The sequence below is a fragment of the Humulus lupulus genome, chromosome 7 (genome assembly GCF_963169125.1).
Source record: "Humulus lupulus chromosome 7, drHumLupu1.1, whole genome shotgun sequence".
Classification (NCBI taxonomy): Eukaryota; Viridiplantae; Streptophyta; class Magnoliopsida; order Rosales; family Cannabaceae; genus Humulus; species Humulus lupulus.
Window position 1 is genome coordinate 4,194,132 of NC_084799.1, and position 25,036 is coordinate 4,219,167.

Consider the following 25,036-nt stretch of genomic DNA (forward strand, 5'->3'; position numbering starts at 1 on the left):
TTACTATTATAAGTTGTTTTTTGTTTTTTTAGTGGTCATTACTACTCTTGGCCATGACGTGGCTATAGCCATGGGACACCAAAAAGCTTTAGAATGCATTTTTTTATGAGACTAAAGAGAGAAAATATTGATTATTAAACCTTTGAGATATTATATATTGGTATAATAATAAAAATATCCTCTGAAAAGTTGAACTACTTTATTTTAATTAATTATTAGACAAGAGTTATAGCCTAAGACGGCCAAATAAACAAATACTTACATATGTATACTCGTGATATATATATATATAATAATAACTTCAAATCTTATATATATTAACTTCTAAAAATATCTTAAATTTGATTAAGGGAATTTTTTTTTATAACAAAAAAACTCTGAAGATGAGCATAATTAAGTACATGTTTATATAATTAGAGCTAATCAACAACAATAAACATATAACATGGCTGTGATTGAGACGAAAATGCATGCACTATGTTTTTGAACTCGATCAAATTAAACATCGAAAAATAACATATATTGAACCATTAATCATAATTACACTCCTAATAAGATATATAATCAAAATTAAACCCTTTTTATATATTATCCGGAAATTATTTAAAAACACAAAATGAGGTTGATCTTGCTATAAAATTATCTACACTTGGTGTTAATTAAGCTAATATAGTGCATTCGTAAAATTAAACTTTTTATTATTACAATACAAATTCTTGGTAATATTCGTACATTTGGTATAATAACGCACAAAAACAAATTGTTTTTTTTTCTCACTCTCTTTGTTTCATAAAATAAATTGTGTAATTAATAAAAATTTGTCAACAAGATATGTAGTGCTGATTTTTTGTTATTTTGAGTTTCGAGTGCTAATATTATTAATTAAGTAATATATGTAGAGAGTTATTAATTTATATTGGTGTCGACCAGACCAAACAAACCTAATTAACCCAAAACCCTACTACTACTATACCCTATAGCTAGCCTAAAATAAAAATGCGATTAATTAAGATAATTAATTAAGCCTGCTAATTAATTAATTAAACAAAGTTAGGGTTTGTATGGGAAAACAAGGGTTCGTTCCTAGAAATATTTTTTCCCTTTTCAAGTGCTTCATTTCGAGGCGACACGAGCACTTTCCCGGCGTTTCCTCCCACCTCGTCTTGGAAACTTGCAATTTTCTCTCTATGGATTCTCGTGACACCTCTTTCACCCCAAATTAACCCTACTACTTCCACTTTTTTACCAATTAATTAATAATAATAATGATAATAATGATAATAATAAAACCCCCCATTTATTCATTTTCAACATATAACTTATTATGTATATATATATAGAGGATAATTATATGGAAAAGAACTTTTCTGAAGTGATTCTTTTGTATTTCTGATCTGTGAATAATTTTCGGCGTGATTTTTTTTTATGATCGTATATATTGTTGTTATTTAAAGCATCCTGCAAATTTTCAAAAAAAATCAAATAATTTACAGTGCTGAAAACTAAGTTCAAACATGTTATTTTCCACATGCATAAAAAAATTAGTCACGCGTGCAACAACCTGTTTTTATACTATAGTTTTCAGCACCATAAATTATTCGGAATTTTCTGAAAATTTGCATGATTCTCTAAATAACTACAATATACACGATCATAAAATCGTGCCAAAAACTGTTCACGGGTTCAGAATACAAAAGAGTCCCACTGATAGGATACCGTAGAAATTTCCTATATATATATCTATATGCACCATATACATATGGCCACCATGAACACAATACACATGGATTTTTGTAAGGCATGAACTTGTGAGTGTGTAATTACTATGTATATACACATATCCATTGCTTTAGAATGTGCAATGATACAAATGAAGAAAGAAAAATATATAGCATAGATTTCTCAAAATCCAATATTGGATACTACTAATAATCAAATTTAATATATTTGCATATGTTTGTATTAATTTTCCAACTCGGGATTTGTTGTCCGATTATATATAGAAGCCTACCTATTCATATACATATATATATATAAGTTCTTTGATCTTATCGATTGGCGTTTGTCATTCTTAGTAAATTTATGCACTTGAAAACTTTGCAAATAATCCCTAAACCTAAAACCAAAGAAAGAATAAACTAAAAAAAATTATTTATTTAATTAATTAAAGATCTATATCTCTTCTCTAGCTATATATATATAGCTATTACATACTATCTTACCTCTTAATTATAATTCTTTCAACACTACTTATATATTACACACAATATATAGTAGTGCATGGACCTATAAAAAGACCATATTATTGTCGGGATTGAAGTTTGGTTTTTAAGGTTGAAAAATTCAGTGGTTTTCGAATCCAAATGAAAACCTATATATATATATATATATAGATATAGAGCATTCGATCAATAATCCCAAGATTTTATTTATTTTTCCCTAAAAAAATAAGTTAGAATTGTTGTGTAGACACTCCATCAATTTATTTCTTTTGGTGAAAAATGAAATAGATATAATAACTACCAAATAAAGAGGAGGAAAATATAGAAAGGGTCGAAGGGTATAAGTGTAAGAAAATGGAAGAGAGAGTGGGAAACAATTTTGGTCATAGTAAGAGACAGAGTGGTCAAAGTGTTTTCCTTTTGTGTTAATTTGTGTTTGTGTTTGTCCAATTAAGCATGCAAACTGGATAATTGGCTCTACTGGATGGATACAACTTTTCAAAACCCTAATAATGGTGCTATACTCGTACCCAAACACTGACACGTGTCAGTCACATTCCTTTGAATTTGGTCACAGAAAACCTGAAACGGCGTGAGAGGGTCTGAATTTATACCACAAATAGCCACTGGTAAGGTATAGTCAATCTCTCTACCACCCACCCTAATTTTCTCGCTCCACATTTCTCAAGAAACAAACAGATTATTATCATCAAGAGAAAGAAAGAGAAAGAGAGAGAGACTCTCGTTTATTGAACTTTTTATATATATTTATAAACCCTATAAGTTTGTATCATCATCATCACTTTCTTTTGATTATTATTTTTTTCTTTTGGTTCATCGACTATATACTCCTTTTCCTAAAACTTGTAAGAGATGATTGACTAGGTTTTTTTTGTTATATTCTTCTTCTTATTAAAATTAAGGCTTTTATAATATTCATTATTATTTTGAGTTCTCATTTCTGATGATTTTTTTTTTCTTTTTATTATTATTAGGGTTGAAGAACGAGTCGAGAGAAGTGGGTTTTGCCTCCTTTTTTGTGGTGCAAATCAGTCAAAGAAGCTGCTCATATAAATATACATAAAGATTTTGGCAGAAGGTGATATATAATTATTATTTTTAATTAATTAATCATAGTTTTTTTTTTTTTTAAATGCAGGCAATATATTATTCATTTTCTCTGTGTTAGCAGTGAGACATCGTTTGAAACTTTGATCGACAGTTCAGTTTGTACGTTAATTAAAGAATAATTTATAATAGAATATTATATATTCGATTGTATAGATATAATTAAAAAACTAAGTTTATTATTTGGGGGATTTTGCATGCTCAAATTTCTTATCACTCAATCATAATATTATATAATATAATTAATTAAGTACTTTAATATTGTACAAAAGATTTATCAAATCCATATTTTATACATGGGAGTCTAGATTAGAGATTATGTATGTTTCTACATTTTTTTAAAAAAAAAATTGTTTTTTAAATATATTAAACAAAACTCTAATGAAAAAGAAATCACACTAAAATTTTGCTTATCTTTTTACAAAAAGAAACTATATGAAATGCTAATATACCTTTTGTCAGAATGTTTTAACAAGAAAAATGAGAGTCAGATATAGATTATCCATAGAAATATATAATATCTCATTTCTTTAATTAAGATTAATTGATGATCGATTAGTCCAGACATAGTCAGAATTTTTATATATTTATAGATATATATATATATTGTGTAGTCTTCTTTGTATATATATATATATTCAATGGTAATTTATAAATATTTTTTTTATATATTTGTCTAACAAAACTGACACAAGGCACAATACAAGCTTCTATTGTATAGGACATGAATATTACAACAATTTTTAAATTACTTTAATTTATTTATATATTTATATATATATTATAGTTTCTACACATTTGACGGGTGCGAAAACCAATTAGGTGGTCAACAGATTTCTACTTGGGAAACCAAACTAAATCTCCAAATCTCTCTTAATAATTTCTTTTGAGATCCATTTTTTTTTTATTATAATAGTATATAAATTTCTCTAGAGAGAAATAAAAGAGATATTATGAAAACATATACATATATATTTTGAATAATAATTATTATAAAAAAGAGTAAACCTTACTCATACTTTGCCAGAATATTTAATAGGTCGGATTTTTATTTTAGATTAGAATATTGCATGTCCGTACACAAACTTCTTCAACACATGCATGGGATCCACAACTGGGGTTTTTTTCTCTGGTGATCGATGAGGCTTACTTAGTCGTTTTGGGAGTGAGATCTTCTCTGATTTGTGGGTTTGATCGTCTTCATCACCCAAATAATCTCTCTCTCTCTCTCTCTATGCTACTAAACATTTCTCTGGATGAGAGAGAGAAATAGAGAGAGAGAGAGAGAGAGAGAGGTAGCTTAACTTTACGTAGAGTGTCGATATATTTTAAGAGTGAGAGATTATTTGCAGAGTGTGGGAATGCTGGGCTTTGGGGAGTCATTTATTGCCAAGAACGAGAACGTGAGTTCCAACAAATTTCACCAAGTGGGGTTAGAGAGAGAGAGAGAGAAGAGGAGAGAGAGAGAGAGAGAGAGAGAGAGGTTTTGTTTGGATTTTCATAGTTGGAATTGTGGGTTTTTTTGTCTTAGTACAAAGACTACTGTGAACTAAAGCTTCTCAGTTGCTGTTGTTGTTTTTTTTATATATTATAAGTATGAGGCACTCGTGTCCTTTCATTAGTTTATGTAAAAAAAGATAATAATATTGTTGCGGTGGATATAGCCAGACAATCCTAGATTGACCACTGCAAAATGGGTTACAAAACAACAGCTAGCTCATGATGTGTATCTCTATCTAATCACTGATATTTATCACATATATATATTATATATATACTATATAGTATAGTATATATATGCCTTGTCTCTTTCTCAATGTTTTCTCTTTTTCACACTCTCTCTTTCACTTCTCTCACCAAATACATTCTTTTCTTTCTGCAGAACGAATAAGCTTGATTTGGAAGTGGTATAAGAGAAGGTACTGGTACTGTTACACATTCTTTCTTCTGTTCTTAATCTGATTGTGATGGCAGATCTCTAGTTATACTTATACTATAGTTTTTAATGTGAAATGTTTTGTATTATTATTAATGTTTCTGATTATTAATTCTCTGCGCAGTGTAAGAAAATGGGGTCAATGAACACAAACAACTGGCTCTCTTTTCCTCTTTCTCCTACTCATCCTTCTCTGCCATCTCATCAATTCACTCTAGGGCTAGTCAATGATGACATGGACAACCCTTTTCAAAACCAAGCTTCAGGTACACACACATATATATATATATAAATGAATAAATTTGTGACATTAATTGATGATATTTGTTATATACACAGAGTGGAATCTGATCAATGGCCATGGAAGTAGCAGCAGCAATGATCAAGTGCCAAAAGTGGCTGATTTTCTCGGTGTTAGTACTAAATCTGAAAACCAGACAGATCTTATGCCCTTCAACGAAATTCATCACCACCATCATCATCAGCATCATCAGGCCGCTGATTCTGACTACCTTTTCGCCAATAACAGCATAGTCCCAGTAGACTTGTTGCAGCAAAGTGTTAATGTAGATGGTTCGAGCTCCAGCTATGACTTTCAAGAAAATCCAAGCAATCTTCAGTCACTGACGCTGTCAATGGGAAGCGGCAGCAAAGGGTCCAGTGCCTGTGAAACCAGTAGCGATAATGTCAGTACTAATAGCACCACTGCGATAGAGCCTGCTGCTGCGGCTGCGGCTGCCGCTGGTGCTGCTGCTGCTGCGCCGAGAAGGACTTTGGATACTTTTGGTCAAAGAACTTCAATTTATCGTGGTGTCACTAGGTGATGAGTCTATATAAATTAATGTATATGTTTAGATATAATAAAGCTATAACTTTTGAAAACCCTTTTTTCTGTTTTGTATATATAATTGATTGATTAGTTAGTTTATTCATTTGTGAATTGCAGGCATAGGTGGACAGGAAGGTATGAAGCTCATCTTTGGGACAATAGTTGCAGAAGGGAAGGGCAATCAAGGAAAGGAAGACAAGGTAATTAGCCTAAAATCATTATTATTATACATAAATATATATATTTATATGTATATATCTCTTTTTGCTTTTAGGGTTTTTTCAATTTTAAAAGTTCTCGAAATTTTCTGACTGTTTGTTTTCTATCAATATTGGTGGACTATCTTTTTCTCTTGGTGGCCTGGTCTGACCATCAAGTTTATCTGGGTGAGGAAAATACAATTAGTACTTATTTTCAAGCAAAAAACAATTAGTATTTTTAATTTGGTATTTTTCAACTTTGTTAATGGTGAATTTAAATTCAAATAGGTGGGTATGATAAAGAAGAGAAAGCAGCTAGGGCTTACGATTTGGCTGCACTAAAGTATTGGGGAACATCCACTACAACAAACTTCCCAGTAATAATAATCAAGCTATAGCTTAATTCAATTATATGTATAATTAGGCAATCAATTAACAAATATTTCACACTACCTGATCAGTAATTATTGTAATAATTTCAACTTCATTTGCAGATTAGTAACTATGAGAAGGAGTTGGAGGATATGAAGCACATGACCAGACAAGAATTTGTGGCCTCTATTAGAAGGTATATATATGTGTGTATGTATCTATGTATACATATTTGTTGATTATACATTTGTAACAATTTTGATTCTCATTTCTTTCTCGGTGAAAATTTTCAGAAAGAGCAGTGGTTTTTCAAGAGGTGCATCAATGTATCGTGGAGTTACAAGGTACACTAAAATGAAGTAAATCATTAACAATGAATCCTATAAATATGTATATATATATACATATACATCATAGTTATATATTAACATATATAATGGTTTCTTGTTTCAGACACCATCAACATGGAAGATGGCAAGCAAGGATTGGTAGAGTTGCAGGAAACAAAGATCTCTACTTGGGAACTTTCAGTAAGTTCATACATTTTTTATGATGATACATATCTATACATTGATGATATATATATATATAGATATATATGATGGATGATATATCTGATCAGGTACGGAAGAAGAGGCTGCAGAAGCATACGACATAGCAGCGATAAAATTCCGAGGCTTAAACGCAGTGACAAACTTCGACATGAATCGCTACGACGTGAAAAGCATACTCGAAAGCAATACTCTCCCCATCGGCGGCGGAGCCGCCAAGCGACTGAAGGAGGCTCAAGCCTTGGAGTCTTCAAGAAAACGCGATGAAATGATTGCCCTAAGCTCCACCTTCGCACACTACGGAGCTGCCGGAGCCGGAGCCGGAGCTGCTTCGGGCTCAACCTCATCTCCATCATCAACCATCAACAATCGTCTGCAGGCGTACCCACTATTGCAGCCCCAGACCACCAGCTTGATCGATCACATGACCCCACACCTCACTCTCCAAAACCACGAGACTTCTCCTTATCACCACCATCATCAAGACCCCAACAACTCCTTGCTTCACCAAAACTACATTCAGACTCAGCTCCAGTTGCACCAACAACAGCCCGGGACGACGTCGTATCAGTTTTACAGTAACGGCTATAATAACAATAGCAGCAGTAGCAGCCACCACCCGGCGTTTCTTCAGGGTTTCATGGATAATATGGGAACGACGTCGTCTGTTATGGACAACGGTGGGACTAGCTCCGGTGGTGGTAGTTATGGCGGTTATTGTCTTGACAATATAACTGCTAATAACCCGAATAATAATAATAATAATACGGCGGCCGCGGCGGCCACTGCTACTGGTTCTGGGAGTGCGGAGGAGCTTGCACTTGTGAAGGTGGATTATGATATGCCTTCCGGTGGCTATGGAGGATGGTCCGGGTCGGGTTCGGGTTCCGGAAATGGGTCGAATCCGGGTATTTTTACTATGTGGAATGACTTATAGGCGGATCAAAGAAGGAACAAGAAGAGTACTGGAGTTGACATGTTTTTTATTTTTCTTTTGATATGTTTTTTATTTTTTTTTTGATGAATAGGATCTGATTTTTATGTTTAATTGAATTAATTAAAGGATATTATTAGGTCTGGATTGGCATGCATGCAGGTGGGTTTTTATGGGTTTGTGAAAGTAGAGGACCCAAGTTTTGTATACACAGTTATGAATCATGTTCAATTTTGGATCTACTTTTATTAATTATGATCATATGATGATAATTTGTTTTATTATATCTTTTTTATGTTATTTATATATATGTATGTATAGAATTGTTTTACCAATGAATCAAACACAACACATGAAATAAAACAATCTTACGTGATCATCATGACTTAGCAGTGGAAGTTGAGCCAATAATTTACTCATTGTTATTCTTTTGGGTTTACTTTACATTTTAAGCTTACTAGCTTGACTGGTAGAATGCCTTCGACTGATACCAGCATGTTTCTTAGTTAATCTTCTTCTTTATGAGTAATGACATGTGTATGTGTATGTATCAAAATTATGCACAAAAACATTACATCAAATCAAATGACGTTATAAGGGGTGACGAATTACTCATATTAAATATGAAAAGAAACATCAAATTTTTAGAGAAAAGATGAAGAACACTTCATTCAAAAATGAACAAGAAGTAACTATGATTTTAGTAACATAAGTAACTAATTACCATAAAGAACTGAGAAATACACACACATCAGAACGTGAAGGTAACTAGTTACCCCCATAAATATACACACAAAGAACAGAAAGGTAACTAGTTACCACAGACCTGAAGATAGAAAAAAAAAATCAAATCCACCCTCTTTCTTTCTCTCCCATCTTCTTCTCTTCCCTCACCAAGAACCCTAGCTGTCGCTTGCCTTTCTGCCGCCTGGGTTCGTGTCTAGGCCACCTCCCTGCATCACCTCCGACCACGAACCACCTTCCTCCCTCCCCTCCAACCACCACCAGAACCCCTTATCCCTGCACGCGAGGCCCGTCGTTTTGGATCTGAGTGCGCATCGGCACTAGTGCCGGAGCTGGAGGTGGTTTGTCGTGGAGATGGTGGTGTCGTGTCTAAGCCCACGCTCAGATGGGGCTCTCGAACAGGTGGGGCTCGAGCAGAGCCAGAGTCTCGAACGGTTGGGGTCTCGAACTGTTGGAGCTGGGTTCGAATGGTGGGGCTCACGGACGGAGCTGGGGTCTCGAACAATTAGGTTCGGTTGGGGTCGCCCGAGTTGGAGGGGACTGTGCCGGCCGGAGCTGGAAGGGATGGTGCGAGTGGGTTTTGGAGAGAGAATGGTTTGTGTGGCTGGGTTTGGAAAGAGAAAGGGTTTGTGTGGCTAGGGTTTGAGAGATAGAGAAGAGTGGAATGCCAATTTTACAATAGTACTCCTATTTGGCTTATACGTTTTGGATTTAAATTTAGTTTTCATATTTAGTTAGTTAGTAATTGTGTTTTCCATATTTTATTTTTTTCTGTAATAAATTTTCTGATACAAATTATTTTTGAAAAATTCCCTTTATGATTAGCCTAAGATTAAATTGGGCATTTATCAACTTTTCCCATTTTACATTCAACCCAGCCTAACAAATGTCTTCATTAAGCCCAGAATGCTTCGTGGGCCAAGTTTAATGGTTCTACTGGCCTTTCTTTCAAATTTGCCTTCACTAGCTTCTGTACCAACCATTACTAAAGAAAGAACAATCAAAATTAATTATATTTTTCTAGTAACAATTAATTATACTTAATATTAATATTATAAAATTTTAGTATATGAATTTCCTTTAAAAACAAATGTCAATCCAAAAATAACATATATAATATCCTAAATTAACATTAAAAAAAAAACTTACTAAAAATAATTATGTTTTTTTTGGCATTCTACAAGTTTATGAGTTAATTGATAATAATAAAATACTAAAAACTGTGTTATTATTACCACTAATTTATTTTTTAAAATAAGTTTTATTTTATTTTATAAATTTGGCAAAGTGATCGTGTAATTATTTATAAGCAATTTTATGTTATGGTTTACCATAAACTTCTTAGTTCGTCAATCTCTATTTTTCTCTCACCGCCTCACTCTCTCGAGTCTCCTCTCCTCTCCTCTGATCTGAAACACAATTCTTTCAAAGGTACGAAGCATACCATTATTTCTCTTCCCTAATTGTAATAATCTCTAATCTGTTCTTTCTTTTTCTTTTTTCATAATCTTGATTTTCCCATACTAGCATTGCTTAGATGTTCTTGATAATTAATTTGATTTGCCTCGTGTTGTTAATTTTGTATACTGGGTGTAGGGTTTTCAAGATTTTGGTTTATATAATTCGTTCGCTCATTTCTTTTTCTCTGGATTCGGGATTTATTGGGTGAAATTAGAGCTTTTTAAGAACCACTTAGGTAGCTAATTCTTTCTGTCCAAAAGTTCTTTTGAATTAGCGAACAAGTTTCTTAGATGGGTTCCTTTGTCTTGTAGCTCTGACATTATAAGACCCAATTTTGAGCTTGAATTGTATGTCTCCTAATTTGTATGGGGTGGCATGAGTTCTGTTCTGTCACATTGGAAGTCCATTTTGGAGTTTAAGAATAGATTTTACTTCTCTTTTGGGTCTGATATTTGGATGAAGAAATGGGCAATCCTTCCCAGTGATGAACTCTTACTGAAGTTACATCAATGATGTCATATTCATTAGATTCCTATTTACGATTGTGTCTACCTATATCTGGGGTAATCCAAGTACATTGCTCATCAATTGCTGAATCAAAATCATTGCTGCTGTTTTTGTTTACCTCAGTTGTAATCTTTTACAGAACAAAGCTTTTTCTCTAGTTTGTGGTGTTTTGATATATATTTTGTTATTTGGTTTCTTTGTGTTGTGGAACTATGATGAGTTTAGTATAACATCTAACCTTTTAACGTTCAAACCAATCTAATGTTTCTTTATTAGCATAGGAGCAACGAAGAACCTGATGGTTAAAGCATACAAACAGGAGTATACATACAGACACCCGTGGGAGCGCGTAACTTCTGCATCTTGGCGAAAATTTGCTGACCCTGAGAACAAACGGACACTATCCCATATCCTTGACGTTGATACACTCAACCACAAGCTTGACCCTGATTCTGGAAGGCTTTACACCACTCGTGCTATCACTATCCACGCCCCTGGACCATGGTTCGTTCGCAAAATCATAGGCCAGGATATCTGCCATTGTGTTGAATCAACTGTTGTAGATGGCCAATCAAAGTCGATGCAATTGACCACTCGAAACATAAGTCTTCAGAAGTTCATTGAAGTGCAGGAGAAGATCCGCTACGATCCCCACCCAGATAATCCAGATGGGTGGACGCTTTGTCGACAGGAGACTAGCATTCAGATAAAGCCTTTATCAGCACTGGCGTCAATGGCAGAGAAGGTAGAACAACGATGTGCTGAGAGGTTTGTGCAAAATAGTGCCAAGGGTAGAGAGGTTATGGAGAGGATATGCAAGTATCTTGAGGCTGAGTCTAGTGGGATTTCTCTCTGACTCTGGACAAATTGATTTTTGTATCTTTGGGTTTTGAAGTTTGAACCCTTCCTGATTAGAAGATATAACAAAATAATTTTCTAGTTCAATCCATTGAGTTTATACAATTTTGAAATCAATTTTACTTTTTCTCTTGTGCTAATAATAGAGTAGCATATTCTGGTTTTAAGTTTGAGAAAAACACGTATGTATAAAGCACTGCTATAAGAACGAGTAATGGAAGTATAGCTTGTGCTAGAATATCTCTGTTTGCACAAGTGCATCAGTGCATGGCGTGGCATACGTTGTTTTAGTCTCTTATATTCCAACTTGTTGAATTAAAAGTTGAGCCCTTCCCTTGTTTTCCTTCATTCTTGACCAAATCCAGAGAAAGTGAGAAAATATTGCCAGACTTGAGTTATGCCAGAACTAGTGATTCACAAACTATTGGCTCTTTTACATTGTAGAACTGTGATTTGAAGAGCATAATTTGTAACTATAGTAACTAGCGGAAGGAGAATCATCGTGGAACAAATCATCTTGTCTGTTAGGTGCCATCAATTTATACTATCTGATATCCCATTTAGGCTGCAAGTGTATCATTCTAGCTATTACCAGTGAAACGTTTTTAGGTTTTCTAAGCTGGAGAATTAAAGAATAGTGTTACTTTGAATTAGACAAACAGTCAGGATGACAAGGATTCAATACGCAGGGTTAGTGAAAGTCATAAAGAACTATGCATAAACTTTACAAGGCCCTGCCATGGGGGACTGTCCAAGATTTTTTTCGAGATATCATTCGTAATCTGCACACAACCAACATGCCTGGGCGAAATGAAACATAGAACAGAACAGATATATTACAACGTAACCATGACAACATCCACTAACCAGCAGCAAAAGATTACAACTTAAAAGACACTGGTGTAACATATGAAATTCTCTCCAACCACAACAAATATAGAGTTTCATCAAACTGCAGAGATGTCACAACCGCCTCCAAGTAGACATAGTAAGCTACAGCACTTGATAAGATATTGCAGCAAACTCTGGAAGGCATCTCATCATGAATGTAAACGAGCATCACATTTCAAATGCATCTTCACTCTATTCTATCAGACTTCAGATTTTGTCAAGTTTCTCAGCCTTGACAGTTGGGTTGGCATTCGCGATTGCATTCTGTGCAGCGGTGCGATAATCGTAGGGGCAATTATGTTTGTCGGAATAGCGATGAACTGCACAGAAGAGGTTACCGCATCGACAGTTAAACCCAGTTAATCCTACCCGTTTGTTGCAGGAGGTGCATCGCTTAGGGCCAGCCTTCAGCTTTGGCTCATCATCCTGTGATCCCAAGCCAACTAACGGAACAGAGATAGATTTTGGTTCTACTGGTTTGGTTTGAATAAGCACACCAGTAGTGGCAGCTGCGGCAGCAGGAAGAGGCAGTAAATCATTTCCACTGCTGCTAGATGATCCATTGACAATACTTCCAATGGATGATGCAGCAAGCTTAGCCTGCTCTTGTTTCAGCATCATGTCCTTGTGGCATTTAGAACACATGTTCATTGTAGCTGCACTTCCAAAGAACCCACAATTATTGATGCACAAAATGGGACCTTCAGGGGGAGCTTGACATCCAGTCTTGTCATGGTCCATCTTCTCAACTCTCTGCAATCAAATAACTTGAATATAGAAAAGGAACAACACGGGAAAATAATAGACAATTCAATTTCGGGAACACTCTCCATAAAGATAAATAGCAAAACAAATAAAATCACTAAGAACATTTCAACTGATTTTGCTCCAGGGTAAGCTATATCGAAACACATCAATCGAAACAGCCTATACAGACAGCTTTGTTTATTTGCATAAAAACAAGAAACACGTAGTAGAGCAGGCTATTACAATAAACATTCAATAGAAAGCCAACAGGTCACGGATCATTTCATGCAGCTTCTGAAGTGACACAAAACACCCTTTCTCTAAGCCCCATTTACAAATTCTATCCCACTCGATAATCACATATTCAAATTTCAACCAGAACCCTTCAACAGTCTAACCAAAATATTCTCCTATATGTCCAAACGACCCCCTCAAAAGATTTAGAAAGCAATAAATCATGCACAATATCAATAATATAACATAAAATAAAAAAACCTTGTTTCAATAATATCTAGCATTGAATTTAATCAGCAATATCCTCATGTCAGAAAGAGAATATAAATATATGTATACACACAAACACATAGGCATACAAATATATATATATATATATATGTATAAATAAAAGGGGGAAACGCAGAGTAACCCTAACCTAATAAGGAAACCTCCACAAAGCCAACCTTCTAAAACCGATCTCGGTGCTCAGAAGCGCATCGAATAAAAACCTATAAGCATAAACAAAACCAAAACCAGAAAAATATCAAACACAAAACAAAAATCCGCCTAAAAAAAAGAAGATCAAACCCTAATTCAAATCCGAAAACGAATTCAAAACAAGAGATTAAATTTTTCGAAAAAATAAACAAACAAAAAAAAACCGTTCAAAATTACCTTAACCTAAGAGGAATTCGGATTACGGAGGGGGATGAAAGCAAAACCGAAGAGAAAGAGAGAAAAACGTATCTCTCTTCCTTCCTTCCTCTCCTTCTCTCTCTCTTTTCTTTTCTTGTCTTTTTTTTTTTTTTTTTTTTTATAATTTTCTCTTTGGAGTTCCTTTGTCGTTCTATATAAAATCAAAATAAAAATAAAAATAAAAATAAAAGCCTTTCTTTCTCTGACAACAAACGCTCTTCACTGATTGTGATCCTACGTGGCAGCTTTCAATTGGCGTAGAGCTTAAGGCTACGTACATGCTTCCATTTCTGTCCCTGTTAGAAGTTCTTATTACCAGTTTTGCCCTGGTTGGTACATTATCTCTAGACTCACACCGACTTTAGAGGAAGGTTAGAGACTGTCCAATACTTGTTGAGGTAAGTGCTAATGTCATATCTTGATATAATCTTTATAATAAATTGATTATAATTGTATTGCCCAATTTGTATTAATAATCTTATAAGATTAATCGGTGAAAATATATTTATTTTTATAATACTACTTTACAAGATTTTTTTTTTTTTTGGTTATTAGTGGAAAAGTATCTGATTTTTTGATATAGTAGTATTTAAATTTCTAATTTTTTTTAAGATAAAAGTTTTTTATGTTAACATATTAGTGCACATATTGTTAAGGACTCATTAATTATTTTAAAAAATATATTTTTATTAATTTAAAAATTATAAAAGTTAAATAAAATTGTATTTAATTAATACAAAATATAAATTAATTTAAACCATGAATTAAAACATATATATTACTTAAAATTACTAAAATAAAATTATATTCATTAACACATATTTACTAAAATATTTTTTTTACTTATTAATTCAATCAGAATTGTATTATTGTATTATTTCTTATGTTCTTAAGTTAAAATTATTTGATAGGTTTAGCTGTTAATGAGACCTACGTTTGTTTAATCATTTTTATTGATGTATGAGCTTGCAGGCTTTGGTTACATTTGTGATTACATATTAGCTTTCTTAAGTACGGAGTCGCTAGCCTCGACTGTGTTGTGGCTATGTCTTATGTGACCATTTCCAATACTGAAACTAACGATCCGCTTAGGGTTGATGAAGAGTTATAATCAACATCCTTATGCTTTTCTGGGACCAACGACCATAGCGCTTGATGAAATTAGCGATTAGAGCCAATGGGAAAGGCTCCAGCGACCATGATGCCCTGCAAGAGGTCATCGTCAATAATAGAGGCACGGGCGGTGATCAGGCTTATGAGGACGTAGCCTGCGAGCAGAGCTTTGTAATCGTACTTAGGTGATCCTATGTAGGCAACCATACCTTGGCGACCCTATATTGGCGACTAGGGACTAGGCACTATTGCCTAGCGATCACGCATAGGGGCAGGCGACCAAAGGATGGTGTTCGGGTTTCCCCGAGTTCGTCTTATCCCTTAAATGTCGCTATCTTTGTCCAACATAGCGAGGCTAATTTATCCAAGTTAGACGACCTTGGCCTCGAGTAACCTTGGGCCATAGCGACAATGATCAAGCGATTTTCTTATAAGCAAACCCTAAATGAGCGAGGTGATCTTCTTCAATCTTCTCGCCAGCATATCTTGTCAATATCGTTTGTCACGTCATTATATCAAAAATAAGTATAACAATAACATTAAAAAAAGGTAAAAATATAAATATCATGAAACTCTTAAAAAAAATGCTACGAGTTTTTCAAATGATCTTCCAATCTCTCGCTTGCTTACTTTTATGGTATTTATGAAGGAATAAATATATGAGCATGGAGTCATCGATATTCTATATTTATATAGGTGATAATTTTAATGTCTTAGCCACAATTGATGTCAAAATATTTAACAATCAATATAAATTAGGTAACTAAATATATGCTAACCATATTAAGAATATTGAGGTGAATATTGAAGTTTTTGGTAATTATTATTCATTTTTAATATATTCTAATAATGGGTAGATATCTAACGTGTCAAAGTGGCGTGAAAATATAGTTTTTTTAATGAAATAAAATTATTATATTATGCAAATTTTCATTTTATTTATAATTTATATGTTTAATCGGATAAGGAAACAAAAGTTGATGGCTAGTCTTAAAGATTCTATTTTATATTTGTACCACTAAAGTTGGGTGTAACTATGTCAAAGTCTACACCTATCTCATTGTCTAAGTAAATGTTACAAACAACTTATGGTGTTTAGTGTTTCTTTTCAAATTATTTGATTAATTAGAATATATATATTTTTTTAAATGTGATCATATCATTTCCTTTTTCCAAATAAAAAAAGTAAAATGGCTTTTTAAAAGGACTTTTCCGGGATTATTGTGATCCCACTCCATCTTTATATCGAACTAGCCAATTGAATTGTTCATTCTATTTTCTTAATAATAATAATAACTTTAGTTTGCTTTTATGTGTTTTTGTTTGTATTATTTCTCACTCATGGATTTAGCTGGTTCGATATGTATTTTATTTGGCATGAATTATTAGAATATGAATAAAATTTCGTTAAAATTGTGAGAATTTTCTGAAAGAAAAAGTAGTAAACATTTATTTTTTTAAGAGAGCTTTAAAATAAAAATCCTTAAAAAATTACTCTTAAATTTTGACATAGCTTATAATAAAATAAGAAAAATTATTACAACTCTAACCAAAATAATATAAATTAATTGTAAGATAATTGATTAAATAATATTACAACTCAATAACTAAAAATACAAATAAATGTAGAAATATGTAGATAAAGAGAATAATATAAAATACAACTCTAGACAATATATACAAATAAACTAGAAGCAGTAGAAGATATTACAACTCTAAAACAATGTAAGAAGAAAATCACTCTATCACTTACACAACCGAAGTGAAGAGCATTGGAGATCACCAACTTGAACAACGTTTACAACTTTTGTCCAAAAGCTTATTTCTCCCTATCTCAAGTACTAAGGGATTCTCTTAATATTGGAAATAACTCTCTAGAATAATAAAGTTTTTTTTGTGTATTTCTAGCAAAATGATATAGTGGATAGAAATAAAGTTGTCTTACAAGTGAGCATTGGACTCCTATTTATAGAGTTTGAGATACCTCAAATGTTTAATTGGATGTTTATGGAATTGAAATGGAGATTTGAGAGTTATCTGGGATGTTAGAAACGTTCAAATCGAAAAAAAATTGAAAAAAGAAATTGGTTGTCAGCACCCCTGGCCGCACCTAGGAGTATCAGTGGCCGCAACCACAATGCAAATTTCAGTCTTCAATTTTCAGTTTTCCAAAAAACGTAAAAATCAACATAAAAGACGAAAACACAGACAAAAACGTAAAAATGTAAAAATTTCCTAAAAATCGTAAAATTGAAAAGAAAAAAAAAATTTGTTAATCCGTAAAAATGACTTTTTTTAGCGAAATTAAGTGTATTGTATAAATTTCCCTAAAATTAATTATCAATTCAGATAAAATAGTTTTATGAATTCCCAATATTATATAGATATGTATTGTAGTTATATACAAGCAACGTGCAATATGCATGTTTGCTTATTTTATTTATAGAATTTATTAATTATTTTTATTAAATTTATATTAATGTCATATAAATTTCAAATAAATATCTTATTTTAATTAAATAATTTATTTATTTTTTCTTAAGCTTATGTTTGTTATAGTTTTTTAATTTGAAAGTGACAACAAGAGATTATATATTATATGTTTAATGCAATATTAAATATTATACGTAGATTTCATATTTATGTTTCTTGCTAGATTTTAAAAAAAAAAAATTGTTGCTAATTGACAGTAGATTATATTATAAGTTTAATATGATATTATTCTAATAAGTGGGTTTAAGTTTAATTCAATTTTATTTAAGTTATAAAATGTATTATTTTATTATTTATAAATAATTATTATTGTAAAATATCTCAATAATATCATATTTTAATTTGTTTAATTATTTATTATTTTTAAATAATTATCATTGTAAAATATCTAAAAAATATCATATTTTAGTTTGTTTAATTATTTATTATTTTTAAATAATTATCATTATAAAATATCTCAAAAATATCATATTTTAATTTTTTAATTAATTTTTTTTAAGTTTAAGTGTTTATAAACTACCATTAAATATAAAAATATTATGTTAAATATAAGAATATTCCGTTAAAGTTAACATTAAAAAAATATAAAAAACTCTTAAAAACAAAAATTTATGTTATCTACACACTTATTATATAGAAGAGATATTATTATGTTATTTTTGTTCATCAATATTTATATATTTAATTTGATATATTTTATCAATTATTACTTAATTTAGATTTAAATGAGTATATTTTTAATAACTTTCTCCTATTAATAAAAATATGTTGGTTCCAATATTATAATTACAGTGAAATTTTATTGTACACTTTCATTAATAAATTAATTATTTATCATTATTGTTGGAATTTGTTGAAACATAATTAATAAATACAGTTTTGAACAATAAGGTTGAACATTGGAATCTTAATTTTTTATTAATACTTTTTTCTTTCTCTATTACCTCTCTCTTTAATTTAAACTTTATCTAATGCTTATAAATAAAGATCTTTTTTTTAGCTTAAAAAATAATATTTGTATTTCAATAGGAAAAAGAAAAAAGTTTTTAGCGACAAAAAGTATTACTAAAAAAAGTGTCAATAAAATAAAAGAGGGTAGTTGCAATCGATATGAGCTTTTTTATGATGATGATGATTATTAATATATTTACATATAATAAAATTGTGTACATATGTGACACTTTTATTAGGTGAAAATGACTGTTTTTATTTGGGCGGCTATTGCATTGATTTAACATTATCTTTGTAATTGAATTGAAATTATTTAAATCGAAAAGATTCTTACAAAATAGTACATCGGTGGCTTTTGATTTATTTTTTTGTTGTTAACTTTTGGTTCTAATTTTTAGTTACATAGTTTTTAATATTTTATTTTTTTATTATTGGATTACTTAGGGGTGTTTGGTATAGGTGTAGATTTTATGGGAATGTCAAATCTCAACCATGTTTGGTAAAAAAAAATTAATAATTTTGGTGTTTGTATTTGTAAGTGTGTTAAGTGTGTATCATTTTTAGCTCGATTTTATGGTAATCTTGATCCATTTAAACATTTCAGTTTTACATTCTTTTAATTTAAACATCATCTAACTCTACTCTCACCAAACTCAACTCTTATACCAAACGTCCATAACGATTTAAATAATAATGATTCATTTGTAATCAATAGCTGGACCATTAAATTGGGTGAACTTATTTCTAAAGTCAAATTATTTGCATTAGTATTTTCAAGTCTTATTTTTAAATTTTAGCTTGTTAAACTAAAAATAAACTTCTTATAAAATGGGAGACAATTTTATACAATAAAAAAGGTTATTAAGTGTAACGTCCTGCTTCCTTAGAACTATTATTGTGTGAGTTAAAAATGTGTCATTAGCTCGCTAATCGAGATTTTAGGTTAAAAGTGTGACCAAACTGAAATAAAACTCGTTTATTGACATTAGTTATACAAATTTGGGCCTTCATTGAAATCATAGAAAGTTATATCATTGGAATCCCAAAATATTGTTTAGAAAGCATATTACAACTTAAAAATATAATTATGGTCGACCTAAGTGACAAAGCAGTTCATTACAGTACTTTTCTCAAAATAACATTGGCTGTGGCAGCCAGGTGGCCGAACATGTACCCGTCGCTTCACGCTCTCCGTACTCATGGTTGGTCGACTTTTCCTTTGCCCTTATCTGCACCATAGAGCTCTCGTCAACCGAAGCCCAACAAGAAAACTCAACATATAACATATAATATAACAATCCACAATATACAGCAAACACAGTCAACGGGTTAAACACATAGTGGCCTACGCTGTCCCAGGCGTTTTACCAGGCCCCGGGTTCACGCGAGGATGGATTCAACACCCTAGGAGGGTCTCTCCCGCGGCCTGCACTCAGCGTGCTTAACGCTGATCTCGGCCTTTGCCGTTCCTGGTCACTCGTTGTTCACTCATTATATACATAACACAGTATAATAATGTAACACCCTGGATACCCCAAGACCGTTACGGTGTACGTTGAACCGTGAATTTAACTCGCTACCCGAGTTCTTTGGTTAAAAACGTGCTTCTAAGTGTTATTAATAGGTTAAGGTGGAAAAACAGTCAAAAGGAAATGATATATTTTATTTAAAACATAAAATTGTTCATGGGCCCATCAAAACATTTACAAGTTATTTACAACTCAAAATGGTCATTACAGTTTCAAATTTACAAACCCGCCGACCTAAGCGGCAAAAATAGGGTAAACCCCCTAGTCCCTCTAAGAACTCTTTGGTCGTGGTAGTCAAGCAGCCACATATGTACACATCACCACCTAAGATCTCCACTCAAGGCTGGGTGAGCTTTTCTTTCCCTTTACCTGCATCATATAGCACCCATGAGCCAAAGCCCAGCAAGAAAACACAATAATGCAAACATATAATATCAAATGATGATCATGATAATCATACAGAGCTTATAGCTCTGAACAGAGTGAATATCACTTTGTGGTTATATTAACCATAAAGGAGCTTATAGCTCTTAATCAAATGAGTGGTTTAACACTTGAGGTTCTGGTAAACCATAATGAGTGATTGACGAGCAAGTCACTAGCTTGAATAGATGAGTGGCTGCTAGGTAAGTCACTAGCTTAAACAGATGAGTGAATGATGGGTAAGTCACTAGCTTAAACAGATGAGTGACTGTTGGGTAAGTCACTAGCTTAAACAGATGAGTGACTGATGGGTAAGTCACACGGGGCTCGGCACCCATAGCCATGTGACTAAATAGTCATTGTGGCTCTAAATAACTAGCCTTTGGCAAGACAAGCGCTTATAGTATTCATCGAACTTGAGGTCGATCCAGCGTTAACGCTCTTCTGAGTCATTTAATGCAGATGTCGATTAGATCTAATCTTTATTGGCTTACGTTGAACACGCTAAGGTCGTTCCTGACTTATGAGTCAGCACTGTGTGACCAGTGCCCAGTACCACTGCCGAACTTGACTAATGAGTCACAGCTTCACAGTTGATATTGACACCTTTGCCAATTCTAACTATTCAGTCAGTACCATGCACAAATGAGCAAGATTTGCTAAGCATTCAATAATCAATCCTTGTCCACATTTAAACATTCAACATACCTCATGAATAACCATGCATGTCACATATGGGGTGTTGTTTTCTTACCTCTGATTCGAGCGAGAATTAATATAAGAACGACCCTTGAGAACGATAAACATTTAAGTTCCTTAGCGGTCACCTAGTTATAACCGAATATGGGATACCTGTTGGGTTTTATGCCCTTATAAAACTATGTCGGACATGTAGTACGATTTCATATTAGCAATAAAAGTAGTAGAAATCATTTAGTTTGACAACCGTGTTGCTTGCTTGTTTTATTACATAGTTATTGAAATAATACAAATATTTATAAAATCCCGAACATATGGATAGTTACAATTATAGTGACTTGGTCACAGTGGATTATAGTTGTAATTATATGTTCAAAAGAACGAGTCCTAAGATTAGATCAGTGCATTGGATTTTCACTGATCAGGCAATCTACGATATGATCTACTTACACATTCAGAGTGTGATGTCTTGTCCAAGGCATTGACTAAGTAGATAAGATCAGATGTATTAAGTTACATCGGACTAGGACCAATATTGATTATTGATTGATAAATAAGTATCGTTGTTATCAAATCTAATCAATGTCACAACGTTGACCATATATTAAGTCGATCTTAATTCTGAGTGATAATATTCTCCTAATTATATTATTTAAAATTTTTGATTTGTTCGTTACCAGCTTACCCTACGGTCTAGCCCATACTTAAACATGAAAGCCTATCGGTCTAAAGTTTCCTAGCGCATCATACTAAGAGAATAAGCTGGTGCATTCCCAGAAATAACAAGAACAACTCAGACAAAAACTGGCATAATAAATAATAATAGAAGATAATCAGATACTTACACACTGATGGCGGTTGCAGAGAGACCGTTGATTGGAGAAGAGGCTGCAGGTATGAGCTTACGGTCTCGTACAAACTGGCAGTCCTTTGTTTCTTCGGCCGAGAAAACATGTGCAAGCAAAAGCTTCTCACGGATAGTTTCTGGTTTTGCCTTTTTCTTTCTTTTGATGAATGCAAAATAAAAGGAAGACGATGACTGAAGCCTTATATATAGATGGTAAAAGAGGATTAATCCGAGCCATTGAACAGAATCCTTATAAAATCCAATGGATAGGGATTGGTGACGTGATGGTACCAGAAAGGTGGCAGGCGAACGATCGTGGGCGGATTTCCAAGGTACTCGAGTACCTTGAATGAACAATACCCAACTGACGCGTGTACATTTTCAAGTATATGACGGTGCGGTTCCCGAAGAAAGTAGTTCAAAAGTTTCCTCCTCATAGGATTCGAACAAATACTTTTAAGGGGGCAAAATGTTATACCCATATTTCGAACCATAAGAATTGTGACCTCGAAAGTTGGATTCATAATGAATGAACTCGTAAAGTTATGAAGTCTAGGCATCGAGCCTGCGAAGCAGAGACGACCTCGCAGATGGTAGCCTCGGGATCCTCACAAGCTCGAAAGACAGACCTCGAGGTGTGTCTGTTTGCGGGATGGCTTCGGATCGGGACTTCGAGCCTGACACGCGTATGAGGTCGAAGTCATGTGACCTCGGGAAGATGCCATAGCTCGAGAGTCAATAAGAGACCTGGGTGAATAAGGCCTTGGCAATATAAGATAGTAACTTTGAATATCTTTATTGAATCATTAATGAGAGACGCGATCTACATTGATTGCTATAAAATCTCCTATAATCAGGGGATATTAATTGTTCAGTTATACACCCCCTGATCTTCAGGGGACGTTTCCTTGTATATAGGATTATAGGCTTTGAATACCATTAAATTTATTTGCATATAAAGGATAACTTCCCGAAATATGTGGGATAGTATTCTGAATCCTCCTCTATAAATAGAGAAGTCATGTGATAACTCTACAAAATAGAGTTATTTTACCACTTTTTTTTGTGTTAAATTGTTGCTTAATTCTTGAGATTTTAATTGATTTATTAAGTTTTTAAGTAATTTTGAATTTATTAGTCTTATCATGATTTTATATACTTTTATGTGTTTTTATAGTTATTTTGTTATAAAATGTTGTAGTTAATTATTTGAATTATTATTGTTAAGTTAGTGGTAAAAAATGTTGTATTATTGAACTTAAATATAAAATATAAATTAAGTTATAATTAATATTTTCAAAGAGTTAAATTGATTTATTTTATAGTTGAAAATATTGTATTATGATTTATTTTATATTTATTTTGTAGGGAATTTATGCTCTTGAAAAGAAAGAAAAATAAAGAAAAATTGTGGCATTTGCAAGAAAGAAAAGTGGCAAATGGCCAATGCCACCAATCCTCCATTCAACCAAGGCCCAATTCGCCAGGCCCATGCCCAATGCCAATCAGCTTCACCATGCCACTCACGCCTGATGCAACATCACACCTCCAGCATGAAGCTCCTGCCACCTCACGCCTGTGTAATGCCCCGAATTCTCCGATGAGTTTAACGGCGTGAATAGTAGGCCGGGAGGGCCATACTTGCTTAATTATGTTATTAATTGATTAAATGCATGTATATGTTGATTATATTATGATATGATGTGAAATGCATGCATATGAGTCCATATTTACAATTACAGGGGTATAATGATAATTTAGCCCGTTGAGGGTAATTTGTGTATTTGGGTGCATGATGTGATTTGTGAATGAGATTCCATTATTATGGAGATATATTCGAGCTATTTGACATGAGACGGTTATTTTTAGTGGATTAGCGGTTTTACCATAATGGGGTCAATTTTGGGGTAATAGAAATGTTCATTTCATGATACATTGGGAATATTTGAGATCAGGGTGAAGTTCTGGAGGTTTTGACTATAATGTCCCCGGGGGTGTTTTCGGGACCCCGAGCATTAGGTTTTATTTGAGGTTACTTAAGGTTGAAGTAGCTTATCAGATAGAACATACGATAAGAAAACCTTCCGTTCTCCCTTTTCAAAGTTCGTTTTACCGTTTAAGCCTTTTTGACGAAATCTTGAGTTCTAGGAGTCAGAATCGAGTGAGGATCGAGGCATAGCGATCCTAGGGAAGATTAGAAGCTTCTTAACTGAAGGATTCGACGGAAAACAACCCAATTGAAGGTAATCGAAGTTTAAGTTCTGAGTTTTTCCGAGTTTCTAAGCTTTGAATTGAATTTGTGAATTTTTGAGTTTTCTGTTCGTTCGAGCCTTGGGTTTTGAGGGTTTTGATGCATGGGGAAGCTTGGGAACTTTGTTTTGATGATTGGGGAATGTTTACGGATGATTTTGGAGGCTTTGAAGTGTTAGAAACGCGGTTGGGAATGGCCCAGGGTGGAGCGCTGCGGCCCTGTTCTTGTGGCGCCGCGGCCCTTCTTTGAAGAAGCAGGTGGCCTTTCTGTTTCGCTGGGCGCCGCGGCGCTTGCCTCTGGAAAATTCTGGGGGTCGCGGCCCAAGGTGCTAGGGCCGCAGCCCTTGCCCTGTTTTCGCCCTGTTTGCTCGTTTTGACCCCGGAAACCTAGTTTTAGGCCTCGAGAATGTCCTTGCTACTTGGATTAGTTTGGATTGAC

General features: G+C 33.3%; 2 protein-coding genes across 6 annotated transcripts; one reads left to right on the forward strand and one right to left on the reverse strand.

Annotated features, from left to right (window-relative positions):
* Nucleotides 1–5,419: 5,419 nt before the first annotated feature.
* LOC133790393 (AP2-like ethylene-responsive transcription factor PLT2) lies at nt 5,420–11,980 on the forward strand. Of its 4 annotated transcripts, XM_062228016.1 has the most exons (9): nt 5,420–5,552; nt 5,626–6,106; nt 6,233–6,315; nt 6,493–6,501; nt 6,604–6,692; nt 6,810–6,883; nt 6,981–7,031; nt 7,141–7,217; nt 7,310–8,451. In XM_062228016.1, exons 1-9 carry the CDS (start codon nt 5,420–5,422, stop codon nt 8,173–8,175), a joined length of 1,863 nt encoding a protein of 620 aa, XP_062084000.1. In that variant the 3' UTR covers nt 8,176–8,451. The 4 variants fall into 4 exon arrangements, with proteins under 4 accessions (XP_062084000.1, XP_062084001.1, XP_062084002.1 ...); XM_062228017.1 differs by lacking the exons at nt 6,493–6,501; nt 6,604–6,692; nt 6,810–6,883; ... (1 more) ...; nt 7,141–7,217; nt 7,310–8,451 and adding an exon at nt 11,169–11,980 and having other exon boundaries at nt 5,429–5,552; XM_062228018.1 differs by lacking the exons at nt 5,420–5,552; nt 5,626–6,106; nt 6,233–6,315; ... (4 more) ...; nt 7,141–7,217; nt 7,310–8,451 and adding exons at nt 10,202–10,347; nt 11,166–11,869.
* Nucleotides 11,981–12,433: 453 nt separating this feature from the next.
* On the reverse strand, nt 12,434–14,445 carry LOC133790395 (zinc finger A20 and AN1 domain-containing stress-associated protein 8). 2 transcript variants are annotated; one of them, XM_062228020.1, is made up of 3 exons: nt 14,272–14,445; nt 14,033–14,105; nt 12,434–13,386 (listed from the first exon to the last, which is right to left on the reverse strand). In XM_062228020.1, exon 3 carries the CDS (start codon nt 13,372–13,374, stop codon nt 12,841–12,843), a length of 534 nt encoding a protein of 177 aa, XP_062084004.1. In that variant the 5' UTR covers nt 13,375–13,386; nt 14,033–14,105; nt 14,272–14,445; the 3' UTR covers nt 12,434–12,840. The 2 variants fall into 2 exon arrangements, with proteins under 2 accessions (XP_062084004.1, XP_062084005.1); XM_062228021.1 differs by having other exon boundaries at nt 12,434–13,400.
* Nucleotides 14,446–25,036: the final 10,591 nt, after the last annotated feature.